Source organism: Rhinopithecus roxellana, chromosome 6 (genome assembly GCF_007565055.1).
Source record: "Rhinopithecus roxellana isolate Shanxi Qingling chromosome 6, ASM756505v1, whole genome shotgun sequence".
NCBI lineage: Eukaryota > Metazoa > Chordata > Mammalia > Primates > Cercopithecidae > Rhinopithecus > Rhinopithecus roxellana.
This window is the reverse complement of record NC_044554.1, coordinates 120,258,219-120,284,629: the sequence shown is the minus strand read 5'-3', so window position 1 is coordinate 120,284,629 and position 26,411 is coordinate 120,258,219. Positions and strand designations below refer to the sequence as shown.

The 26,411-nt window shown below is 38.0% G+C and overlaps 1 protein-coding gene across 1 annotated transcript; it reads right to left on the bottom strand.

Annotated features, from left to right (window-relative positions):
• Positions 1-1,042: 1,042 nt before the first annotated feature.
• Positions 1,043-23,194, bottom strand: LOC115898201. The gene is made up of 5 exons (XM_030932024.1): positions 23,050-23,194; positions 13,950-13,996; positions 6,059-6,152; positions 4,512-4,605; positions 1,043-1,202 (listed from the first exon to the last, which is right to left on the bottom strand). Exons 1-5 carry the CDS (start codon positions 23,192-23,194, stop codon positions 1,043-1,045), a joined length of 540 nt encoding a protein of 179 aa, XP_030787884.1.
• Positions 23,195-26,411: the final 3,217 nt, after the last annotated feature.

Here is a 26,411-nt window from a genome sequence, read left to right as displayed (position 1 = left end):
TTCAACCTTCAGAAGAAGCAGCATTTGCCCTACACTGGCTCCTGACCTAAAATAGCTTTTTGAAACATTTCATGATCCCGTTATCACCCAAACAATTTCTACATAACAAGGTCTAGGAGTTGACAAAGGAGTGTGTATGTGCTTACCATTTCATTGTTACCCTAAAAGGTTTACCCTGCTTCCCATCCAGATTTTGCAACCTAAAAGTATGGGTCCTGGGTTTTTCTACATTCCCTATTATTATGCCCCTGCAGCCCAAAGCACTAAAATAATCTGGAGACCCCCACCCCGCAAAGTTATTTTTTAATAGTAATTATAAAGGACTATGCAGTACTCTTTCCTCAGTCATATATTATTATGATGTAAAATTTTTCTTGTAGTCCAATTAAGTGAACAGGGGAATCATGATTTTGACTCCAGTTGGGCTTTCAGGATCCAGACCTGAGTAGAGGATTGGGAGTGCCTGCCCAGGAACTGTAGGTGATCAGTCAAAGGAAGCCGAGATTTGAGTCCCGGACAAGGGAAAGCTTTGTAAGTGAGGGAAAGTTTAGAATCGAGTTGAGGAGAGTGGATAGTAGGTTAGCCAAGGAACTAGGTAAGATGAAGTGAATTAATCTGGGAAAGCCTGCAAGAATTCCTGAAGACAAAGATCATCTTTTGTTGGGTTGCTTTTGTGGAGTGGGAGTTGGGGTAGCAGGGGAAGCTATGAATATCCCCAACTGGGTTGGAAAATTTTAGCCCTTCTCTATCAATATTGTAATTTTACCAATTCCGGTCTAGCTATTGAGGTTACCAAAATGTATCATGGAAATGGGAAAAATGAAATCTATTGTTATGAGTCCTACCATACTTTGATTTTTGTTATTGTTGTTTTCAGAGACAGGGTCTTCCTCTGAGCCCACGCTGGAATGCAGTGGTGCAATATGTATGCAATGCAAGGTGGTCATCATAACTTCGAATTTCTAGCCTCAAGCAAATCCTCCCACCTTGGCATTTCAAAGCATTGAGATTACAGGTGTGAGTCACTGCACCTGGCCCCTACTCATACTTTAATTTTGATGTTTGGAACAAGGGAACAAGCTGTTACTGAAGGAGTCTGGGACGCTCTATCAAATAAATGAAAACACTTGCCAGTAGCACTGCAGTTGGGAACAGGAACTGTTTCTCGTCTTCCATAAAAATAGACACGATTTCTGTTCAAAATGATGATGAATTTAGAATTAGGCTTATTTTCAGAACAGTAAAAGTTATAGTTGGAACTATTTTTTTCATTAGACTCCTTTTTTTATTTTTTAATTATTTTTGAGACAGAGTCTTGCTCTGTCACCCAGGCTGGAAGTACAGTGGCACGATCTCAGCTCAGCTCACTGCAACCTCCACCTCCTGGGTTCAAGCAATTCCTGTGCCTCAGCCACCTGAGTAGCTGGGATTACAGGCACTCGACACCACACCCAGTTAATTTTTGTATTTTTAGTAGAGACGGGGTTTTATCATGTTGGCCAGGCTGGTCTTGAACTCCTGGCCTCAAGTGATCCACCCACCTCAGCCTCCCAAAGTGTTAGGATTACAGGCGTGAGCCACTGCACCCGGTCTTATGCAATATTCTATCACTGCTTTATTAAATTCTTCTTTTATCCCTCCACCAGGAGAATTAAAACATTTTATTAAGAAAAGCTATTAAAATAAATGGAATATCATTTAAAATATCCATAAACTAGAAATAGAATTAACAATTGCTTGTTTACTTGTCTGTGTCCCCTTAGTTATAAGCTCCATGAAGGCTAGGGTTTGACATTTCCTTTTTTTTTTTTTTTCCTTTTTTTTCGTAGATGGAGTCTCACTATGTCACCCAGGCTGGAGTGCAGTGGTATATGATCTCAGCTCACTGCAACCTCTGCCTCCTGAATTCAAGTGATTCTCCTGCCTCGGCCTCCTGAGTAGCTGGGACCACAGGTGCGTGACACCATGCCCAGCTAAGTTTTGTATTTTTAGTAGAGATGGGGTTTTACCATGTTGACCAGGCTGGTCTCAAACTCCTGACCTCAGGTGATCTGCCCACCTCAGTCTCTCAAAGTGCTGGGATTACAGGTGTGAGCCAGCACGCCCAGCCTGATCTTTCTTGCTTATTGCTATATCCCTATGACAATGACATTGCTTAGTAGATAATAAATACTCAATAAATATTTGTTAAAAGAATAGATGACAATGAAGGAGGCATCAAGTACATGGACAGTGAAACACTTGTATTCTCTAACATTTGGAACTTTTTAAAGTGCTTTAATTTTTATAAGCATAACTGCTGAATAATAACATTAGATCAAATGTACCTATAAGTATTTTGATATTTCATTGGTCATTCTATTTTTTTTAAAAGAGTCATGTTTCTAAAACCTAACCAGGATCTTTGGTTTATGAAGTGCAGTAAGTCCTTAAGAAGATAAATTCCTCTACAGAATACAGCACTCATTGAATTAACAAGGTCTAGAAGATCTCTTGAAGAAATTCAGAAAGAAGAGATGGTGGATATACAGCAGAGTTAAACCAGAACTGAGTACAGTTGTTGGACCATATTTGCAGAGAGGCTTCAGGGTTTTTCATTTAAAATGTGGATAAAAGAAGCTTCAGTGATGGTTATTTGCTCAGGCCCCTATTCTTATGGGCAGAATTTGCTACTTATAAATACTATATAAAAAAGTGATGACACTTACAAGGAGCCAGGATCCTAAGAAGAAAATATATATTTAAAAAATTACAAAACAGATCCTTGTCACATATGTAATGTGCCCTATTGGTTCGTCTTTCTGATTTGCATGTGTATATGTGTATGCTTGTTTCGGAGGGGAAAAATAAGGAATACCTTCCATTCTATCCTACCTTGTCTTTGTATGTTAATAAGGAAAAGACCATCTCTAAGCCAGAAAAATACAAAGTTATTGACCAAGTTGAGGTCCTAAACAAGCAAATGGAACATTGGCCAATCCTTACCTTTTCTTTTTTTTTTTCTTTCCTGCAAGCATTATGTTGACTTACCTTATCTTTTTATAAGCACATTTTACTTCCAGATTGACCTATACATGTGCATTTATCTTATTTTTGGGTCCTGTCTATCTTGTCTACAATTCCTTCTTATAAAAAGGGTATAATCTGAAGAAAGAAAATAATATCATATTGGGATGAAGGAGAAAAAACTAATTTGTTGATATGTAATGGACTATGCAAATACTCTCCAAACCTCCTGTGAACTCCCTTTGAAAAATTCACTTGAGGAGGTACTCCACCAAAAGGAAAAAATAAACCCTAAAAAGAGGAAGATATGGGACCCCCCAAATTCTCCTAATTCAGTACAGCAGTAAAAAGAAACTAATTTTTGCATGTTAAAGCAGGAAGTCAGAAGACTTTAAGAAGAATATTTATAAGAAGAAAATGAATGTATTTTAGCAAATACAAAGATGAATGATCACAGTGATGAGAATAAAGATACATGTGTTTTTGTTAACGAGAAATAATGAAGATAATTTAAAACTCTAGAAAGTGCAAAAGCTGTATAGGAAAGTCACAATTAAGTAACATGAAGTAAGCTGAAATGTAGCATGATTTCATGAAATAAAGAGTAAGAAAAGAGAATCTATTTGATCTTGGCACTTGATAATTCTTTTTCAAGCAATATAGGTTAGTGGCACAGAACTATATTTCTTACTCCACTTTGGTTGTTTATTAAACAATATTTATACAATCATGTATAAATATGTGTTATCCTTTTTAGTAGTTAACAAATTTTAGACTCAAATTATGGAGTAAGCATTTCAAGACATAATTATAGCCACAGAACAGAATGTAAATATTACACATTTGACAAGGTCAAATTAATGAGAAAGCTTATAGAATTTAGGAGATAAGAGGGAAGAGAGGATAAATGGAAGGAAGTATAGGGATCCAAATTTTCTTATCTTTAACAGGAGAAGGATTGAGATATAGAAACAAAGAATTAAATTGATTACTCAAAGTCAACAGGAGAAATATTAGTAATCTTAAGATCTAATAACTAAAAATAATGAAAAAGATAGTAACAACCCAAAAATAACACAATGATAATACCTACTAATAGCAAAAAAATAAATAAAAATAAAAATGTGTATAGTGCAAGATAAATTTTTCTGCTTTAATGATTGGGGGGTCAATAGATAACATCTAAAATTAATAAATCATGAAAAGAAAACATAACCATCCAAATCAAATATATGGAGGTAACTACAGAAGAACTACAAATACAACCATACTAAAAGGATTGCTTCTGGGAAGACAGTATTAGAGGTGGGGTGGGGGATGAGAAAGTAAAACTTTTTTTTTTTCATTTTACAATTTCCGTACTTTTTGGATGTTTTTTCCTTATCATGTGGATATATTATTTTTATTACATAAAAAAGGCAAAACACTTCCTGATGACTAGCTTAGTATTCTCTTCAATGGTATTACCCCAAAGTGCATTCTTAATAAGAATAAAATGAGCATACTCCTGCAGGTAAAAGTGATAGGCGCAGCAGTACCAAATGAATCCTGTAATTAGTATTGCAATGAGTAGAAGCATCATGATTCCAAACATGTCAACTGAAATGTATAAAAAGAAATATATTTTAAGTTAAAAGAACATCAGCAATTTCTGCTATTTTCATCTTTTCTAATATCATGCAATGTGATTCTTTAACAAATGATTATTGAAAGTAATGATACAATAACATACATTACATATTCCAATAAAACTACCATTAACACAACAATCACTAACATTTAAAAATAATCTGGGTTGCTAAAGGAGGTAACATTTGATTTACTTATTTTTAAATTAGTGAACTATGAGGCTACTGGCTTAATTTTTCTTTATTTTACCTCTAAACTCATTTCTGGTACTATCTTAATAGATAAAACAACAAATCCCTCAGGCTGGTATATCTCTAAAGATACATCTAGATAGCAGAGAATGGTTTATTGTTTGAATTTCAGCAGTCCATTACCAAAGAGACAATCAATGCTTGCTGAGAAATCAGATTTCTACCCCTTGTAAACTTTTTTTCTTATCTCAGTAAGCACAATGTAGTTTGTTAGCTTGGTGTGTTATAAAATGAAACTAGAAGGGCAAACATGAAATAGGAGACTAGAGTTTGTGCTCATACTAGTTAAACAAAGTGTAACTTCTTTATAAGGCAAAAACACGTGTGATTTAAATATACCTGATAGTACCTGAAACAGAGATTTGAGGGCAAAATTTATATCTTTTTACTTCACTGAAGGAAAAAAGAAGACAACTGGTTGTTCTAGACTGGATTTTTTCACATAGCTAGAATTTACCTAGAAAGCTTTTTGTTTCCATTCTTTAAGAAAACTTCTTAAATGGTGCTGGTACGTTTCCTGCCTTGGTAAATATTGTATAACATACCGAAAGTCCAACATTTCAGTATAACTTAAAGATTCTTTGATGATTAATATTTGTTCACTCCTAGTTAATCATTATTCTGAATAGCAATTCTCAGTGTAGAATACATTAGCTGAAAAAATATAAGTTATAGCAATGGTTCTAGGTACAACATATCCTCAGACCAGGACTAGCTTATTTAAAAAATCCTGGAATTTCTAAAATGACATAAGAATATAAACATCCTTTAAGTGGGTTATGGATATCATACGCTGGAGATTTTAGAAATGGAAATTTAAAGTATTCAGCTACTGGTATGGCAAAGCATCCACCAATCAAAATGAATGTTCACTTAATTTGAATGAATACTTTGCTGCAAACAACCAGTAAGCCTATATCAGGAGGAAAGACCAATGAACATCCCTGGACTTGCTGTATTTTTATTTTTATTTTACTTAAAGTTCTGGGATACATGTGCAGAACGTGCAGGTTTATTACATAGGTATACATGTGCCATGGTGGTTTGGACTTGCTATATTTTAATATGTAAAGCAAATGTAATAATTTATAATCCTTCAAATGTAGCAAATCACTAGCGTTTGAAAGTCAATTGAAATAAAGAACATAAAAATTTAAATAAGGACAACTCACCTGCACAGTTTAACCAATATATAGAACTGAATTTACACCCGAAGTATGGAAAACAGTATTTTTTGCATGTTTTTTCTTCACTACACCAAATACACTATATTTGGAAAGAGAAAAATAAAAGTGGTGTCCAAGTATAATAACCACAATCCCAGGAAGTTTTTAGTACTAATTCAGTAAGTATTCAATAAATAATAGCCATTATTATTATTATTATTATTATTATTTGTAGTAGATGCCTTTGGTAACTTCTTGAGATCTCCTTTGTCAGACCCATGCATCTAAACCTCAGCTGCAAAAAGTTTTGGCTCCCAATGTCTCACAGCTTCTCCTTTTCTTGGATGATGATGGGGACCACCTAGCCCACGAGGTTACTATTTCCCCAGGCCAGTGACTGACTGACATGGGGTTCCAAACAGTGGGCATCCTTGCCTCAAGTCAGGGACAACTCTACCTTGTGACATTTTTTGCCCAAGGGCTGCCCATGATTCAGGCCAAGAGCGAGCTTTAGCCAAGACCTCATCTTTTCTTCGCTCTTCCCCTTATCTTCCCTGAGTCTCTCACTCCATAGGATTTTTGCTGAAGAGCAGTCACTCAAAAATCACATGCACTTGAACCCCTTTCTCAGACTCTACATTTAGGAAACAAAACCAAAGATATTATTTCACAAAGTAGTAATAAGAACTGCGGTAAATGGTTTTTAAAATCTCTCTATTACTCTTTCCATTCCTCTTGCCTGCATCCCCGACTCTTTCCTTTGGGATTGCTCCTCTGTTACTGCTCACTGGTGCTCAGATAATCACGCAGAAATAGGAAAATGGAATTCTAAGTCCCTTAAGCAAGGCATAAGGTGAAAAATATTATGGGAGGTAAAACCAGAATAACCTGGAAAAGTGAAAAAAAAAAAAAAAAAGACAAAGCGGTAAAAATGGCTGTCACTTACATAGGGCCTACCATGTGACAGGTACTATATTCTAAGTCTTTTATATATATCCACTCACTTCATACTGATGACAACCCGGTGATCTAGGTACTATTATGTCCATTTTATAGATGAGAACAAGAAGGCGCAGAGAAGTTAAATGACTTACATAAGATCGCATACCTACTAAATAGGGGAGCCTGGGTTCTAACCTAAGTAGCATAGTTCCATGCTGGTAACCAATCCTGTAAGATTGAACCCAGACACTGCTGATCAATTCTTGCTGTACATCCTGGGACCAGCAGAGGTAATGATTCACTCCAACGTAAAGAACCACCCCTTAGACACAGGCCAGCTTTTGTTTCATGCTGGACAAGACTAAAGGTCAAATCAAGCCATTCAGTCAAATCTAAGATTGAAGTCACTTTCACTGAATGAATCTTGTCCTCCTGGACGGTTGCCGAAAGACTGGAACTACAAAGATAAGGTCTAGATTCAAAGATTACAGCCCACAGAGACTTCTGGCCTTGGTTATTAGTACTCAGAGTCTCTAGGAATCAAGTCCAAGATCTAGTAGGATTTTCAGGGAAATGAAGTGCCAGAAAAAAACCTGAACCTACAGCTAAGAGCTATGCGCACTTAAGTGCTAAGCTGATTCCCAGGCTCCAATAACCAAGTCCACCACAAGCGAGCTCCTAAAGAAGTGCAGTCCCCAGAAGAGACAATCTCCCCTATGCCTCTCTGTGGTTGGAGCTCAGAGAATAATGGAGAGTGGACTCCTTCGATAGCAGCTAGACTGGTGACCAACAACTCACCGCGCAGCCAGGGAAACTCAACAATGTATTACAGACTTGGAACATATTATAGGACTATTGGCCACTATCCTCCTTCTAAATGGGAGTGTTTACTGTTGTCATCCTGCTTTCTCTCTTCTGTTGAATAGTGGGTCTTTGGGAGTTGGTTTAACTGATTATATAGCTAACTTGAAGGAGTGCATGGAGCTGTATTCAAACACAGTCAAGAGTAATGCACATCTCTCAGAGATTTCAGACTTAGAACTGGGGGCAGAAGCTGATAGTGACCTTGGGTAAGTCCAATTGCAGTTGAGATTTAGTTGCATTATTTTGCCAGGAGCATTTTTTAAAATATGGGGATGGAGAAAATAGAATATGTCTGTCCTGAAAGGTCAAGGGGGAAAAATAATAGACTGAAGTCTTTTATTTTTAAAATCTCTCTGCTACTTTGTGTCCCCATTCTTCTTTTTCTGGTAATCACACCCTCTTCTACTGAGGACCTCTTCCCCAAACCCTGTGTGGTCCGGTGGCTGCCAATCAGTTTTCCCTTACCCTATTCCTACTACTGGAATGGTCTTTTGACCCAGGCAGTAGCCTAGTAACAAATGCTGGACCAGACATAAAACCCCAATAGGGCCAATCAGAATCTTTAAGTTACAACTCTTTGAGTTACAGACATTGGGTTAGATCTGCTGGCAGCCAGCCCCTTGCCCAGCTGTATGCAGAATGTCCATTTACCACAAGAGAAAATAAAGTCAATTCCCAGAGGGAGGCAGAGCTGAGAGATGAAAGAAAAGAGGAAAATGAGAAGGACATCCTTTGGTTCAGTTGTGCAAGAAGGCAAGGCCACACCTGGTCTTCCCAATATTGTGAGCCAATGAATTCCCCTTTTTATTAAATTAGTTTGAGTTTGGCTGCTGTCCCTTACCACAAAAATATGTGACTAATACCTTAACTAAATCTAGAAAGTTATCAAAGACCAGAACTTCACATTGCCCCCAAGAACAGTATAATATAGTCAACATTCCTAAATTGGTAATGTATAATTTAAGGTAAATTACGTGATTTTTTCTTGTAGCTAAGGAAAATAACCCGTGTAAATATGAAGCCATCAGCCTCTTTGGAGTGTGACAACTGAGGAGCCAGCTAAAAGGCTTTAGAGTGATGGTTATTATGTTCTCATGGGAAAATTATAGTACTCATTTTAGGGTAGAGCTGTTTTATTAAGCTTATATGGACATCACAATTGCTATTTTAATAAAAATATCATTAAAATTAAAACATGCAGAAAGTGGGAAGGTACATAACAATATTTAGTGATTTAAGATTGTATAAAGCAAATGGCTTAATATTATACCAGTGGTTGGGGAATGGGGTGTGTAGAAAATCCAGGATTGTTCCAGGTGAAAGAAAAGAATGGAGAGCAGATGGAGGAAAAAAAAGAAAAAAAAAAGCCAATGATTTCTAAAATTATGGGATAATGGTACCAGAAATAAACAAGTAAAGAACATGAGCTTCTTTGGGGAAGGCAAAATTATAAACTAAGTTAAAGAAATTTTGAGCATGATGTGATTAAAAAAAAAAAAAAAAAACTATCCAGAAAGAAATGGCAATCAAGCAGCTGTGAGCATCACTGTTGGTGATCGTTAGATTTAAGTTTCTTTATACGCAGTTTGTGGCAGAGACCAGGACTGTGAAAGACATGGCACAAGGGTGAGGACACAGTGTGAAGAAATGCGCTCATTTAGGAGATGAAGGAATGCACTCCTTCAGGAAAATGAAGAAGAGGAATTGGTAAAGGAAACAAAATGGTGAGGGAAGAAATAGGGCCTGTATAAAGCCAAGATCGCCAAGGAAGGAGCAAGTTTCCAAAAAGAATGAGTGATTACTTTGAAAGGTTGTTGCATTTGGTTATTGAGTCTTTTGTAACCTCTAAATCAGGTTGCTAAGGATTAAATCACACTGTGTGATAGGGAAGCAATGGTAGAATAAGCACAGAATAAGTACTTCAGCTTCTAGGAAGAAACAAAGAGAAGATTTGGTTTTGTTTGTTTTTTTCCATTTTGTCAGAACTCAGAAGGAAACCAATGCACAGAAATAGGCTGGATTTGTCATAGAGGGAACAAGGAAATGAGAAAGGCTTTGAGTTTCTGAATGTGCATGCGTTTCTGAGTATGACACATAGATAGAGGTGAGGACTAAGGGATTCACCTCAGAAATGAGAACCGATTTCTCAAGGGGAAAGTTAATATAAGAGAAAAGATATTGAATTGGTTCTGGTGAAAAATGAGGAAACTTGAACCTGCCAGATGGTCTTAAAATTCTCAAGGAAAGTCAAACTCTGAAAGGAGGATCACGCTAACAGTGGTAAAGGGCTGGGAATAGTTGCCATGGGAAATAATCCATGATACTGGTTGTCCATATATTTTTTCCAGCTGAAGGACTCCCAACAGGTGATGTCCACATGTTCGCTGGCATATCCAGATTCGGATCCATCACCTTGTCCACTCTCCTCGACTCCATGCCCTACCACACACACACACACACACAAACACACACAATTTTTCAGAAAAATAAATATCAAAGTGGGCATCTCTTTGTGAGTGGTAAGATACGACATTTATAAATGCATTTTACAAGCATGTGAGTAACGGTCATTTCATATGAACTGTGAGGTTGTGGGAGATTCAAAAATCTCACTAGGCTTACTATAACTTGACTCCTTTTTGTCTCAACCAACCATCCATATCAGGTCACAATTAGTGAGAAAGATGTGATTATAGAGAAAACCTAGAATCTACTCTGATTTTATTTAAGTCAGTTGGCCACAATCTTATGATATTCATTAGCAAAAAGCAAAAAAAAAAAAAAAAAAAATTTACTTATGACAAGTCTCACCATTGTGACACCATGATTGAGAACTTTCATTCCAAGCATGCAACAGGGATGCATAATGACTCTGAATAACAATAAAAGCACAGATTACAAGATGCTTCATCTTTTTTAATTAGCCTGATTTTTGAAATTTTATTTCTAATATAAAATATCAGCAAAAATATAATATGTTTTTCATATGCTATGTTTATGAGTTGTGTGTGTATCGGGGGGTTGTAAATGTGATTTTTATGGATGGGTTTTTGGTAAGAATGTTTTCTAACTCTAGGAAGGCTAGTCCTATACTATGAAATCATCAGGAAATGTTTCAGATAGAATCTAAAGAAGATTCCCTTACAGTCAAGAAGAATAAACATGTCACTTATCATACAAATTGGAATATTTTGGGAAATGAAAAGGAGTTGGTATATATATATTCTCCAGGTCCATGGAGAAGTGGACATAAAGCAGCACAATATACCAACCAAGACATCTGTTCATCCTCCTAATTCTGTGTTGACCATGTGGAATTATCTCTTAGTTCATTCCTATGAGGTACAGGAAATCTTTTTAAAATTACACTCAAATTCACATACTCCCAGTATTTCCATAATGAATGATATTTAGAAAAATTTTAAAAATTCTCTACCGTGTTACACTGTAGAGTATACTGAATTAATTTACCCTTCTTTGAATGGCTCAAGAGTTAATTCAATAGTTACTGAATGCTTGCCATGTGTGGGAAATGTGTGAGGTATTAGAGATATAAAGATGAATAAAACATGGACTGTGTCCTTAAGGAGCTGAGAACAAGGGGAAGGTGAGCATAAAAACAATTTAAATGATACGAGTTACAATTCAAAAATGTACATGTTCAAATCCAAAAGAGAGGTATAGGGGAAGTGCAGAAGGTATTCTTCCTCTAAAAGGAGGGATAAGAACAGGTAATGATGGGAAAAATGACAGCAATGTTATCAGTCAGGGAATGAAGTTTACACCTAAGGCCTCAATTTTTTCCATAAAATTGGAGATGAATGCATCTGTTGATATTGATGGGATGGGGGAATTGCTGCTGTGGGAAATTTTAGGCAATATCGCTAACCAAAAGCAAGTGATAGGTAGTATTTGGGCTCAGGTGAGACCAGAAATTGTGACTTTGTAGCTTTATTCATCCAGATGTTGATGAAATATGCTCAAGCAGCAATCAGCTAGTGATGCATAGCAAACGAAAATATAAACCAGAGGACCAATTGGAGCTGTGGAATGTGGGTCCAGTGCCATTAAAAATACGAGGGTGTATGCCGTTAAAAATAAGAGGGTGTACGCATTGCATGCCTGTATCAAAACATCTCATGTTCCCCATAAATATGTACACCTACTATGTACCCACAAAAAAAAAAAAATTAAAATTAAAAAAAGAGAGAGCAAAGCCATCAAAGTAGAAGTAGTTTTTACAACTCCTAGGGAAATAATCGATCTAGGCAAGGATCATTGTTGGTTGCTAATATCATCAAACGCTAGACAATAAATCTTATCTACCTCCTAACGAAGGGCCTCTCAGCATGAAGCATTCCTACCAAAAAATTAAACAGAATCTGATAAAGCCTTTATATCTAAGTATCAGTTTATAAGAACAAAAGAACAGGGAAAAGAGGAACATGATAAAAGTCCAAAATTAATCCAAATCCTTTTGGAATTCAGTCCAAAATTAATCCAAATCCTTTTGGGATGTGACCAGCAAAATCCAGACTATGAGAAACCGAATAGGACAATCTAGTTTCTCCAACAAATAAGTTGCAAAAAAGAAAATAAAAAGGGAGAAGGAACATATAGATTAAAAGATACTTAAGGTATATATCAGCCAATTGCAATGTACGAATGTGATTCAAACAAACAAACAAAAATGACTCAACAAGACAAATTTATTATTTTCTGGGTGCCTGATGATATTAAGATTATATTGTTAACTTTTAGGTATGATCGTGGATGAACTTGTAATATTTAAGGTAAAATATCAATTAGAAATATATGCTTAAATATTTTTAAGTAAAATGATATGGTATCCATATCATCATTTGCTTCAAAATAATACATTTAGCAGGGAAGAGCATACATTGAAAAAAGTTGGTCAAGATGGTTCTTTGGGGTATAAAGCTTTATTATATTGCTTTCTTTATTGGTATATATGAAATTTTCCATTATAAAACATTTAACAACAACAAAAACTGGAAGAATATTGCATTCAGGTGAACAGCCATGAGAATTCACAGGAGGGAAGGAAGTCCATTGGAGAGGGCCAATAAACTGAAGGGAAAAGAAGAGTGTTGAAGGACTAGAGGATGTTCTTGTCTTGTTGAGGCTAAAGAGTAGGTACAGTATAAGGTAGTGAGAATGTAAAAGCCAATGTAGATTGTGCAGGGTTCAGAGATGCCACAGAAGTGATGTCTTACTACACAGGGTTGAGGAAGGCAGGACACTGAGACAGAGTATGTCTGGGTCATCGCTGGCTGTGGAAAGCATGTAAGGCAATGGTAGTACAAACTGGGTGGAGAATGCCATGAGCCAGAAGCCCAGGTCCTCATTAAAGTAGACGAGTGATAGATGTTTATCTTCTTAGGGGAAGATAAGACAGGGCAGAGGGTGTATGTCCAGATCACTATGAGAGACAGCAACTACTAGAGTGTGCCCTTTTCTAAGTAGTGACTTCAAGCTTCTGTTTTTGGTGTTGTCAGTTATCCAACACAAGTTAGACTACAGTGGTTTTTATGCAGCTTGCTGCAAACCTGTCTGTGACACAAAGTGGCCATTTCCCTCATAACTTATAGCATTTCTGCTTTCTTCCAAATCTGAAGTGAAGAGCAATGATTTCAGACATTTAATCATCAAAGAAGAGGAATCCAGCTACATTGTGGTTAAGGAATGGTATGTCATTCTTTCTAGTCTTTAGGAAATAGAAGTGGGAAGGAAATCGTCACCACATCTCAAAAGATGTATCTTTTCCTTTACTTGCAAAAATTATTCCAAAATTTCAGTATAATTTTTTTCAAGCAAATAATTCTTTTCTTTTTGAAGTATAATTTTCCAGAAGGAAGTACATGTTTGTACTTAATTATCTCCATTGTTTATTTCTAGATCCTCAAAGAATGGTTTGAAATACATAAATAGATCTTAATAACTGTTATGAGTCATCCCTGTTATTAAAAAATTGTGTAAAACGAAGTTCAGCATATCTTTTCAATGACAATTGTAAATTGTGACTTTATAATGTTCCCAGAACAATTTCCTCATAAGAAAGTTAACTTACTTTCTTATCTTTTGTGCACAATTGACAACTCTTCTTTATAGCACATTCTACAAGAAAAAAAAATTAAGTCCAAAATTAATACAAATCCTTTTTATTGCTCAATTTTACGTAAAAGTGCATTTCACTTAGTCATTCCTGTTTTAAGCCATATTCATCCATGCCTCAGCATTTTACTTCATTATTTTAATGTATTTAGACCCCCACCAGTACTGTATAAATCCTCTTAATCGTAAGTCTTTTCTCCTATTTCTTGGAAAAACATGAAATGGCATCATCCAACTTTGATGAGCCAAGTTCTGAAAAACAACCCCCAAAACACAGTAAGGAAAAACAAATTGGCAACTCCATTGTATTTTAAAATATCAAGTGTTGTTATTCAGGATGGTATTGCCAAGATATTCCTACTTAACTAACCCTTTAAATAGTTAAAAAAAAATTAATTCCCCATCTTTTTTTGCCACAAAGCTTTAAAAACTTCTCCCAAGTGAGGATTTTCATTCCTCTAGTTTTATGGAAACACAAACAGTGTGATTTACATTTGAAAGTTCTAGAATAAAAACTATGAATTTGGAAAAAAGCATTTCAATGCCTCATTTTATTACTGCAAAATCTCCTTAAAGAAAGGGTCTGGAATTAATGTACTAGTTGTTTTGTGATACAGCAACAATAAAGTTGCTCTCTGTATTATTTTGGGGGCAGAGTTCTCAGGCTCCGTGGGAAAGGTCAGACCTTTCTATTTAATTTCAAATTGTTTGATTGGATGCAGATCTGATTTGGCTGGGGAAAAAATTTTACAGTTCAGTTTTTAAATTAAGTCCTATTGAATGTTACTTCCTCCTAGCTGAAAGTGTCCTTGAAATACCCATGGGAAAGTTGAGTGAAAGAAAAGGCAAGGTGAATGGTAAAGATTCTGCTGCCTTAGCTATGTGAAGGACAGCTGGCCTCAGGCTCCTTTCAGGAGGCAGAAGCAGGGAAACAGAGGACTCATGACTTGGCCACTGTTCTCAGAGTTCTACGTGTTTCCCACAGCTTTTTTGTAAACTAAAGTTTTTATTTTGGAATAATTTCAGATTTACAGAAAAACTGTAAAGATTCTACAGGGAGTTTCTGTATACCCTTCATTCAGTTTTCCAATTTTTTTTTTTTTTTTCTTTTTTTGAGACGGAGTCACTCTGTTGCCCAGGCTGGAGTGCAGTGGCATGATCTCCACTCACTGCCAGCTCCACCTCCCGGGTTCACGCCATTCTCCTGCCTCAGCCTCCCGAGTAGCTGGTACTACAGGAGCCCACCACCATGCCTGGCTAATTTTTTATATTTTTAGTAGAGACAGGGTTTCACCATGTTAGCCAGGATGGTCTTGTCTCCTGACCTCGTGATCCGCCAGCCTCAGCCTCCCAAAGTGCTGGGATTACAGGCATGAGCCACTGCGCTGGCCCTCCTATTGTTAATACCTTACACTACTATGGTACATTAATCGAAACCAAGAAACTAACACTGGCACTTGACTTTTAACTAAACTCCAGGTTTTATCAGAATTTCACCAGTCTTTACACCAACGTCGTTTTTCTTTTCCAAGATCCCATCCAGAATACCACATTGCCTTTAGTCATCATATCTCCTCTGGTCTGCGACAATGTCTCACTCTTGCCTTGTTTTTCATGATATTGACAGTTTTGAGGACTACTGTCCTCAGTCCTTTCAGATATTTTGTAGAATGCCCCTCAACTAGGATTTGTCTGATGCTTTTCTCCTGATTAGATGGGAAATGAGTTTTGGCGAAGAGCGAAGAGATGAAGATCCCTCCTCAACACAATATGTCAGTAAATGGCCTGCTCAACCTCCATGGTTGAGGTTTAGATTGAGCATTTGTATAACTAACCAGCCATCTCTTTAATATTCATTTTTGCCCTTATTGGAAAACTAATGAGGATACAGCTGACCTATGTGTTACGTGAATCAGTAGGTTCTTTCTTCTGTTCTATTCCTAAAGAACAAGGTTCTAGCTATCTCCATGGCATTATCAGGTACCAGATTCTTTCACCCTAAAGGTGAAGAATCATATTTTCAAATGCCTAGACATACCTGGCATCAAAATATATTATGCCAAATATCAAAACAAAATTTTTTATTGGCATTGCAATACATTAATAATACAAAAATAAAGTTTATCTGCAAGGGAAAATTTTTCAAGAACAGCTAAGAGAAAAAAACAATGGGGAGTATATGTAAAATACTAAGATTTTATATATTACATTTCTTCTTATATTTTATTTACCTGTTACATCTATTTGAAAACTTATGTTGTTAGGTGAATAAAGGTTTGTCATACGTCATCTTGGTATACTGTACTACATGTCAATATGGTATATCACTTTTTCTTTGACTTAATGGTTTCTTTTACTTAAATTCTGTTTTATATAATATTGCTACACTTGCTTTCTTTTTCAGTAGCATTTGTAAGGTATATCCTATTCCATCTATTTATTCTTTATTCCTTTATTTTCTCTAGTGGCTTCAAAATACACATTCTATTTCTATTCCTGAGCTGTTATTTTAAAAATTTGGGGAGATATTTTATATGCATCTCTCTATCATCATTTAATCAGGATCTACATTCTCAACCTAGACAAAGATCCTAATATGTTTTTACTCTTCTCTTTCTCACCATACCACTTCCCAATTAAATAATTTAACTACTTAATAGCAGTTAAACTTCCATATGATTTCTGTATCATATGGATTTCAGAAATCAGATGGAATTTTAACTACTATTAAAGTTATTAATGATTATTAGACATATTTAAATTGCTGTTGACTTACAATAAATTATTTAGAATTAACTCTTCATTTTACTAGTTTCTTTGCTTACTACTCTTTCTTGAATCCCACATTTTCCCCTTGGATTCATTTTTCATTTTGCTGGATTATATTCTTGAGTATTTTTTTCAGATGTCTGTGAATGATAAACTCTTTGACTCTTCAAGTGTCCAAATGTTTTTATTTTGTACACCTTCTAGAGCACAGCTGGCTTAGTCTGTTAATATGTTCTAGTTTCAACGCCATTTTTTTCAAAACTTTAAAGATATTTTTTCGTCTTCTTTTTTTTTTGGCAGAGTCTCATTCTGTCACCAGGCTAGTGTGCAGTAGCGTGATCTCAGCTCACTGCAACCTCTGCCTCCTGGGTTCAAGCAATTCTTCTGCCTCCGCCTCCCAAGTAGCTGGGACTACAAGTGTGTGCCACCACACCTGGCTAATTTTTACATTTTTAGTAGAGACAGGGTTTCATCATGTTGGCCATCTCCTGACCTCGTGATCCGCCCGCCTTGGCCCCCCAAAGTGCTGGGATTATAGGCGTGAGCCACCACGTCCCGCCCAAAGATTTTTTTTGTATATTTTTCTTTAGTTCCTCTCTTCCATTCCTCTCCTCCTGAAACTCCTATTACATTAATGTTGGCATGAACTCTTGTCTCTTTTTTCTACAGGTTATCTCTTGTTCTTTTATACTGCATTCTGTAAGAATTCCATGGCTCAATTATTGAGCTAGCTAATTCACTCTTCAGCTGTTTGTGTTTATTATATTTTTAATTTCCAAGATTTGTAATCTTTTCCAGAATAGCCTGTTCATGGATATCCCCATGAGAATACTAATCATAGTGCTGAGAGAGGCATCCATCCTAGACCCTGAGCATCTCTGGATTTCCTAGATAAGTGTGCCAAACTTCTTGGCCTAATTATCCTCTGACCTTGCACTTACTCTGTATCTGGTAACACAGTCAATTAAATAGGTCAAGGCAACCACAGTGTGACTATAGTCACAATTACTCCCCAGGGACTAGATTTTTTACTGCTTGCCATAAAAGTTCATAAGCTCTTAGTCCTAGGTTCCTTAGCTCCAGTGCAACTGGCTGCATTCGTAAGCACAATCTGTATACATTGCTTTGCTCTATGGGACTTGGGGGCAGGAGATTTGGTGCTGCCATACCGACGTTCCTGCTGTTGGCTGTGCTATGAGTAATAAACCGTCCGGCACTGATCCATTGAGTCTTACTGTCTACTTTTAGCACCTATGGAGTTGTGGCAAGCCACTCTACTTGCTAGCTTAGTCATTTCCTTTGGAATCTTGTTAGTCCTTGCCATTTTCTATAAGAGAAGTTTCTAATTTCAAGGTGTTTTTTCCCCTCTATTAAATGTGTTTTAATAAATTGGTTCTTTCCTTTATTGGGTTTCATGATTCTTGATTGTGTTAGCACAATCAAGTTAGGATTTAGGTGTATGTATATAGGCTATTTCCACCTCTGTGGTGTGGGCGAGGATTGGGACATGCTGCCAAGTTCAGTGTGTTGGTAGTATATCTCTTCCTGCCTTTCTAGGCCAATAATTCACATTCATTGTTAACCTAGAGCAGTTGCCTCTGCTGCCTCTGCTGCCTGCTTCTTGAGACAATTGAGAAGGTGGAGAGGCAACCAGCTATAGTGCTTTAAGATCAGTTCCCAGGAAGCTGCTGCACAACTCCCTCATGCTCTTTGTATTCACTGCTGCTGAGCTTGGAGCAACCCCAGAAACCACTCTTACATTAGTCTTCTCTTATGTGTGTTTTAGGCTGTGGCTTTCTCCATTAGTCTATCTCAATTTCTGTTTCTCAGGGATTCTTAACATTTTCCGGCTCTCATCTTGTTTTCCAGCACTGTCAAAATATATGTCTCTATCTCTATATCTAGTCATGTGCTGCATAACATTATCTTGGTCAACAGACTGCATATAGGATGGTGATCCCTTCAGATTATAATACTGTATATTTTTACTATTCCATTTCTATGTTTAGGTAAGTTTAGATACACAAATACTTACCATCGTGTTACAATTGCCTGTAGTATTCAGCATAGTAACATGCTGTATAGGTTTGCAGCCTAGGAGCAATAGGCTAATCTAGCCTAGGTGTACAGTAGGCTATACTATCGAGGTTTGTGTAAGTACACTCTATGACATTCACACAATGATGAAATTGCCTAACTATGCATTTCTCAGGATACCCCTCTGTCATTAAGCAACACATGACTGCATAATGTTTATTGAAAACTTACCATGTACTAGAAAATGTTCTGAGTGCATAACATAGATTAACTCATTTGATCCTCACAACAACCATTTACAGAAGATACTATTTTATTCTTATTCTACTGATAAGGAAATTGTGACACAGAAAATGTGGGCCTAGTAAGCAACAGAGCTGGGAGGGGAGTCCAGCCAGTGTGAACTGCTGCCTGTGATAACTGTGTTCTTCTGCCTCTCTGGTGAAACAAGTACTGTCAGAGAGGCGCAGCTAAGTATAGGAGCAACTATTCACTCAGATTAGGTGGACTAAAGGAAGGCATCATAGAAGAGGTGGGATTTGATCTAGGTCTCTCAATATCAGAATTCAGTTTTACATCACAATTCAGCATAATGTCAAATCCCCCATTTCTGCTAGTGGCAGAAAACCATAAACTTGCAATCTCAGTCAATTAATTCATCCTCCTTTGAATAAACGTTTAGCTAAATGTAGGGTTTGCTCCTTCCCCCTTTACCTTGGGGATGCTATACTTGTCTGGGAGCAAAGGCTATGTGTTGCCCTGGTACTAGGGTGTGACTGGACTGAGTCCCCTCCTCTTTCCTTACTAGCCTCACTGTGTGAATCTCACCTGTCCACTTCTTAGGGAGTGTCATGTCTAGTATCTGTGGTCCTGCTGTGGTTTCTAGACATGAGGTCCAGTATTCTCTGGGAAAGACCTTTCCCTCTTCAATTTTGCCACCTCTTGCAAGAGCTGCCTTGCCTGTACCCCACCCACTATATTGGGAATTTTAGGGCTCTCTACTCTTTTCCCTACAAAATTCTTATGTCCAAGGGATTCTGACATGCAGTCCTTGAGTCCATTTGCTAAGATACTTCTTCCTGCTACTATTACCTACTGTTTGGGAGCCATGTTAGCCTCATGCTATCTGTGAGACCAGTGGATTCAGAGTAAACTCTAGAAAGTGAGTCACAAGTTCCTAATGTTTTCAGATTCCCCTTCAACCCATATGAGATTTTTATTATCTCAGCCTTCCTTTACCTCAGCCAGAAGTGGTATACCAGGTTTCTCTCCTGGTTCCCCATCAGCATTTAAACCTTAGTGTCAATGCTCTAATCCTCCTAATACCTGCTTGCTGGTCAAAATTTGAAAGCACTTTTTGTCTTAAAGATGGCTATATGAAGTTAGGATCCAACCAGGAAAACAGAAATCACTTTGTGTATACATAACACTGGGAACTTAGTACCGAGGTTGGGTATGAAGATGATGAAAGAGGCTGAGAAGTTTACCAGGTGAAAGAAAGCAAAGTCCCACCTCCTCCCAGATAACAGCACCCCCTAGGCTAGAGGACAGAGGAATGAGGCAGCTACCAGAGACCACTACAGTAAGCTTACAGTATGTGACAAATATTCTTGGTGTGTTCACCATTAGCAGAAATAAACAAATGAAGAGAGAAAACTCAGAAGCCTTGCCTTATATTCAAATTATTTGACCTTCAGTTTATTTCCTTGGAGCTGTCTGCCTTTTAATTTCATTCTGATATCTTGCTATCGACTTCGAGGCTTGTTTCACTGAATATTTCTTGTTTGATTGTTCTCTAGCTCAAAGCACTTGTGGGAAATTTTCATGTTTCTTGAGTTGTGTTCTCTTCTAGGGTAGATTATTTGGGGGGCGTGTGTGTGTGTGTGTGTGTGTGTGTGTGTTTGCATGCTATCATATAGTCCTTTATTTCTTTATTTTGCTGTGCAGGGTTTACACAGTTGCTCTATTGTTTTCATTCTATTAATGATTACATAGCTCTGTTCAGACCTTCCATTTGTTCTGATACAGTGTAGATGAGATCTTAACAACCTTACCACGATCCTTGAGATTTTTTTCAAGAAGCTACAGTTTTATGGCATTTTAGGTTCTATTCACCCCATTGTTTTCAGCATTAGACAGGGGGGAGAACTCAAATGAGGCTGTGCCAGGCTTTGTTAGAATGTCTGACTCTGCTCTCTCTTTTGAGGTTTGTCGTTTTTCAATGCCAAGGTTTGCTAAAGCCTATGAAGGGGTTTCTTTGGACCCTTGATCTGCCCTCAAATCCAGCTTATAACTCAGGAACCTGAGTTTCCATCAGAGAGTCAGGCCCTCTCTCTTCAGGTCCTCATTCCACTTATTTCTCTTCAGTAGCCATTTCCCCTTCTCATCTTCAGAATAAGATAAAGAATAGGATACCCACTTAATTTGTTTCTCTCCAGATTTGGGAGAATCAATAAAAGTTCTTGTATTATAGTGACCCATTAGTTACCTCTAAGAGAGGGTGGTAACGTTTGGAGTCTTGCCATGCTGTGCTATTCTGTTCTGATCCAGAATCTTCCAGTTCTTTCCTTAGTTGCCACTTATTTTTTGCACTATGCCCCTTTGTTGTCTGGTTACTTCTAGTGAATAAAATTATCTAGGTTTCAGTATATTTTTTAATCCATTCATTAGATTCTAGAAGATTAACCTAAAGTTGCATCAAGTGCTTACTATAATTTCTTGAAATATTGATTACTAAGCTCTCAAATGTAAATGAACATCAGAGTTAGAAGCCCTGGGGATCAAAACAACCTGCTTAGCGGGAGGTCTCACTTGATGTGCGATCCTTCACAAAGTCCTGTCTGTTGCCTGTCACTCAGGGCATAATCTGGGACATAGATGAGGATCTCGTGAAGACTTAGAAGCCCCTTCTCAGTTTTGGAAGTGAAAAGTGTCATGATGTCTAAGAAACCATATCCTTGTTAGATGGGAAGATTAAATGCAAGCACTAAGGGGAACTGGCCCGAGACTAAGATGCAAGCATTCAGGGGAGGCCCTTGGCAGGCAAGCTGTTTCCTTAGAAACATGAACTCCAGCTGGCCAGCCCTAGAAGTGAGTTAGCTAGCAACAGAAACTTCCATCTTTGGAGATTATCTTATCTGTGTTTTTTTATTTATTTTATTTGTTTGCTTTCTTTCCTTTTTTTTTTTTTTTTTTTTTTTTTTTGTTCTTCATCAGTATTTTGATAAAGTCTTGTGAAAAATTTCCAGTATGAGTCCAAGTTTGCTAGGGAACAAAATGAATAATTTGTTTCTATGTTTGGACCTATGCTTTTAGGTGCTGTTTGTTGGGAGAAGGGGCCAGGATGGCACTGGAACACTATTTCTCTTAGAGTACGTATAGGGGTGACCACGAGGTTAAAAAAGAGAAATCTATGGGAAAGACGAAACCAAAGAAAACAAGCTAGGTGTTTTAATTCAGCATCCCCCCAACCCTACCCCTCAAAGGAGATTCTTATTTCAGTGCAACGCTGAGAACTGTGGGTTTGGTTTTAATAAGGAAGACTGATTTACTTACAGATACTAACATTCTTTTCTACTCTGGAAACCAGACAGCAATAGTTATTCTGTCTCATTGTCTTTGTAAAAATGGCAATCTTGGCTTTACAGGACACTTTCCAAGTAATTCAAATTCTGTCTCTTATTTTGTCTATACAGTTCCAATTTAGGATACTAAAAACCTTATTTCCAGGTTCATGAATTTAACTCAGCATGACTTTTAACATTTCAAATTTTTTTCATTTGGAAAGGGAAACCAAGAGATGCCTCCAAACTGAAGTAATTTGTTTTTTTTTTTTTTTTTTTATGAAAAAGAACAAATAAAGCATTTTATTAACTAAGATCTTTAAAAACTTAAGAAAAAGGAACTATGACCATTGAGTGGGTTTGATTAGAACAAAACCCAACAACTTAATCACAACAAAAAGCTTATATGCCATAGGTCATGCAAAAAGTGATGAGGGAGAAACCATGCTTTTCCTCAAATTTAAAACTGTTTGAATCCTCCTTTCATATTTCAGATAAACCAAATTAATCTGAGTCCAATTTAACCGAGTTTCACCAAAACCATCTAGAGCCTTTAAAATGTCTTCCCACCAACACCAAATGACAACTTTTGAGATGAAAATTCCAGTGCACCAGGATGGCACAATTAAAAGGAAAAACTACGCTGGAGCATGTGGGGCACCCGCCTCAGGACTCCGGATCACTCACCCTCTTCAGTCTGATCTCTTGGTTTCTGATTGTTCCTGGGGCTGTGGAAAAAACCATTCTCTGAGAAGCTGATAAGCAACTGGATAAGAAAGAGGGAGAGAAAAACTGGCAGGAGGATCTGGCCCCATGCCCGCACCCAGCACATCTCTCTTCAGACCTGGTGACCCCAGCCACTGGGAACCTGGCAGGCACCAGCTACAGTGTTGGACACTGAGACCCGCTCAGGGACTGTGACCTACCACAGCCCCAGGTCCTGAGGCTGCCACTTGTAAGCCCTGGATACCAGCATAATCAGCAGAACCTTAGAATCCCTAATGTTCTAGACAGAATGTGGAATGTTCGTAGTGCAATCCTGGTCATCACTGAGTCCAGCTTCCTGGGTGCTGAATACCATGTACAGTCAGTCCACTGGACTTGACTGAGGTCTATTTCCCCCAAATCAACACTTTTCCCTACTACATTGTTGTTTTTTGGAGAAAGACCTTGATTCTAATTTCCACTACGTGAATATGTGTACAGCGGTTGCACTCTTCCATGCTGCCTTTTCTCTGATGTAAATGAACCTATCACCCACCGCATTCCATGGGAGTGGTTGTGCGATCAATGAGTGGTGAGGCCGTGAAACTCACAGCTCTGTAAACCCTTGGTCTTGTCCTTGACTAGCCTGGTGATCCTGTTGATGTGCTCTAATGCAGTTTCCTGAAGGTTATGTTTTGGGTAGTACATAAATGTCTTTTATTTTCATAGTTATCAATTTATTTTAATTCGTATTGGAAAAATATAACCAGTAGTTACAATGATGTAATAGCAACAATATATGCTTTTAAAATAAATCTGTGCAAAAAAGGACAATTTCCATAATATAAATAGTACACAGCTTAAAGGATATGGCAAAACTTGGGGAGGTGATTCCAGAATGACTGAAATTTCAGCAATCTTGCCCCAGTGTGTGTGGTGGGGGAGGGGTAGAGGTGGGTGATGAAAACTTGTCCTTGACCAGGAATTATCTTGTTCTGTTTTTCAAAAATGATGAGGTGGGGGCCGGGCGCGGTGGCTCAAGCCTGTAATCCCAGCACTTTGGGAGGCCGAGACGGGCAGATCACGAGGTCAGGAGATCGAGACCATCCTGGCTAACACGGTGAAACCCCATCTCTACTGAAAAATACAAAAAACTAGCCGGGCGAGGTGGTGGGTGCCTGTAGTCCCAGCTACTCGGGAGGCAGAGGCAGGAGAATGGCGTAAACCCGGGAGGCAGAGCTTGCAGTGAGCTGAGATCCAGCCACTGCACTCCAGCCTGGGTGACAGAGCGAGACTCCGTCTCAAAAAAAAAAAAAAAAATTATGAGATGGGAAGATCGCTTGAGCCAAGACGTTCGAGGCTGCAGTGAGCTATGATTGCATCAGCACACTCCAGTCTAGGCAGTAGAGCAAGACCTTGTCTCTAAAAAAATTGTTTAAAAAAATAAAAGAAAAAAAAGATGGAGTTTTCCCATAGTATTCCTGGCATATTGATCTCAACTCATCCTGAGGACGATGGGTCGAGTATGGACAATAAAGATGGAGGAGGAGAAGATGTGTAGAGTTCCAGGCTACTGTTTCTTTACCCATTTGCAATGCAGCTGACAGACAGAGGGTAATTAGCTATAATATAAAAAAGTGCTTTTATAAACTGACAAAAAAAAAGGACAAAAGATAAACAATAGGAAAATGGACAAGAGATGTGGACAATCCATTGACAGAAAAACAAATCCAAGTAGCCAATGAATACATGAAAAAAATTGTTTAGAAATACTAGTACTAGGAACTAGGAAATTATAAATTAAAACTAATAATGTCAACATCAGGTAGGCAAGCATTTATAAAGAAAACGAAGATAGCATTGGTGAAGTTGTGGGGGAAAAGGTACTATTATACTTTTTGGTGGAACCGTACATTGTTACAGTGTCTTGAGAAAGCAACCTTGCAGCAGCCATTAAAATGAAAAATACATATATTCTATGTGCATATTCTTTCTTTGAGACCTGCCCCTCACTGCCTCTCAGTTCTCACAGTGTGGGTGGAGTTCCAACTCCTACCTTGGAAGTAGGACATGAAAACTACATCTGAGCAAAGCAGGTCATAAAACTTCCCTGGCCACCATGCCTGGCTCAGGAGTGGGCACATGACCTAGGCTAGTCTAATCCAAGTCAATCTCAGAACTTTTGCTAGGAATGCTAGGATAAAGATGCCTGTCTTCCTCTGGATTCAAACTTGGAAGGAGTTATTCTGTGTAACTGCTAAAAGCCATCATAAGTCTATGTGGGAACCAGGCACGTTGGCTTACGCCTATAATCCTAGCACTTTGGGAGGCTGAGGCAGGCAGATTGCTTGAATCCAGGAGTTCAAGACCAGCCCGAGCAACATTGTGAAACCCTGTCTCTACAAAAAAAATACAAAAAGTTAGCCAGCATGGTGGTGTGCACCTAGAGTCCCAGCTACTCATGAGGCTGAGGTACAAGGATCACTTGAGCCCAGGAGGCAGAAGTTGCAGTGAACGGAGATTGCACCACTACACCCCAGCCTAGGCAACAGAACAAGACCCTGTCTGACAATGATAATAATGATAAAAAGAAAAAGACTATGTGCAATATGGCCATAAAAATGCCCATATCAAAGAATAAATGACTGATGGACTCAGCTGCTGTCCCTCAGATGTATCCACCATATTCATCCCAAGGTCATGCTTCCTAAAAGCTACTTTCAGCCAAGACTAAACATAGAAGGGATACTAATATGGGATACTTTTAGTGGGAGTTCTTGGCTGGAAAATTCCCCATCAAGGTGGCTGAAACTTTCTTAGAACTGTGCTGCACTTTGGAACTCTACCAACCAAATTCTCCTTGCTCTTTTCCTCTCTCTTCTTCACCAGTGTCAGACCTGCATTGCTGTTTGAAGGTTCTCACCTGCACTAGCTCCTTCCCTCTTATTTTTTACTTTCTTTTTTTTTAAGATGGAGTTTTGCTCTCTCTTGCTGCCCAGGCTGGAGTGCAATGGCATGATCTCAGCTCACCGCAACCTCCACCTCCTGGGTTCAAGCAGTTCTCCTCTCCCAGCCTCCTGAATAGCTGGGATTACAGGCATGTGCCCCCACGCCTGGCTAATTCTGTATTTTTTTTTAGTAGAGACAGGGTTTCTCCATGTTGGTCAGGCTGGTCTCAAACTCCTGACCTCAGGTGATCCGCCCACCTCGGCCTCCCAAAGTGCTGGGATTACAGGCGTGAGCTGCTGTGCCTGGCCTCCCCTTTGTTTTTTTTTGTTTCCCGAGTAAAACTCTTGGACTTCTAATCCCATCTTAGCAGATCTTGAAGGACTTGAGCTAATACA

What these genes read in the sequence shown, in the direction of transcription:
- LOC115898201 (XM_030932024.1), bottom strand. Translation starts at nt 23,194, where the DNA reads ATGTGCTGGGTGCGGGCATGGGGCCAGATCCTCCTGCCAGTTTTTCTC. An exon ending in TGTGCACAAAAGATAAGAAA is followed by an intron (nt 6,153 to 13,949) that starts GTAAGTTAACTT and finishes TTCCAAATATAG; the next exon opens with TGTATTTGGTGTAGTGAAGA. An exon ending in ATATTGGTTAAACTGTGCAG is followed by an intron (nt 4,606 to 6,058) that starts GTGAGTTGTCCT and finishes TATACATTTCAG; the next exon opens with TTGACATGTTTGGAATCATG.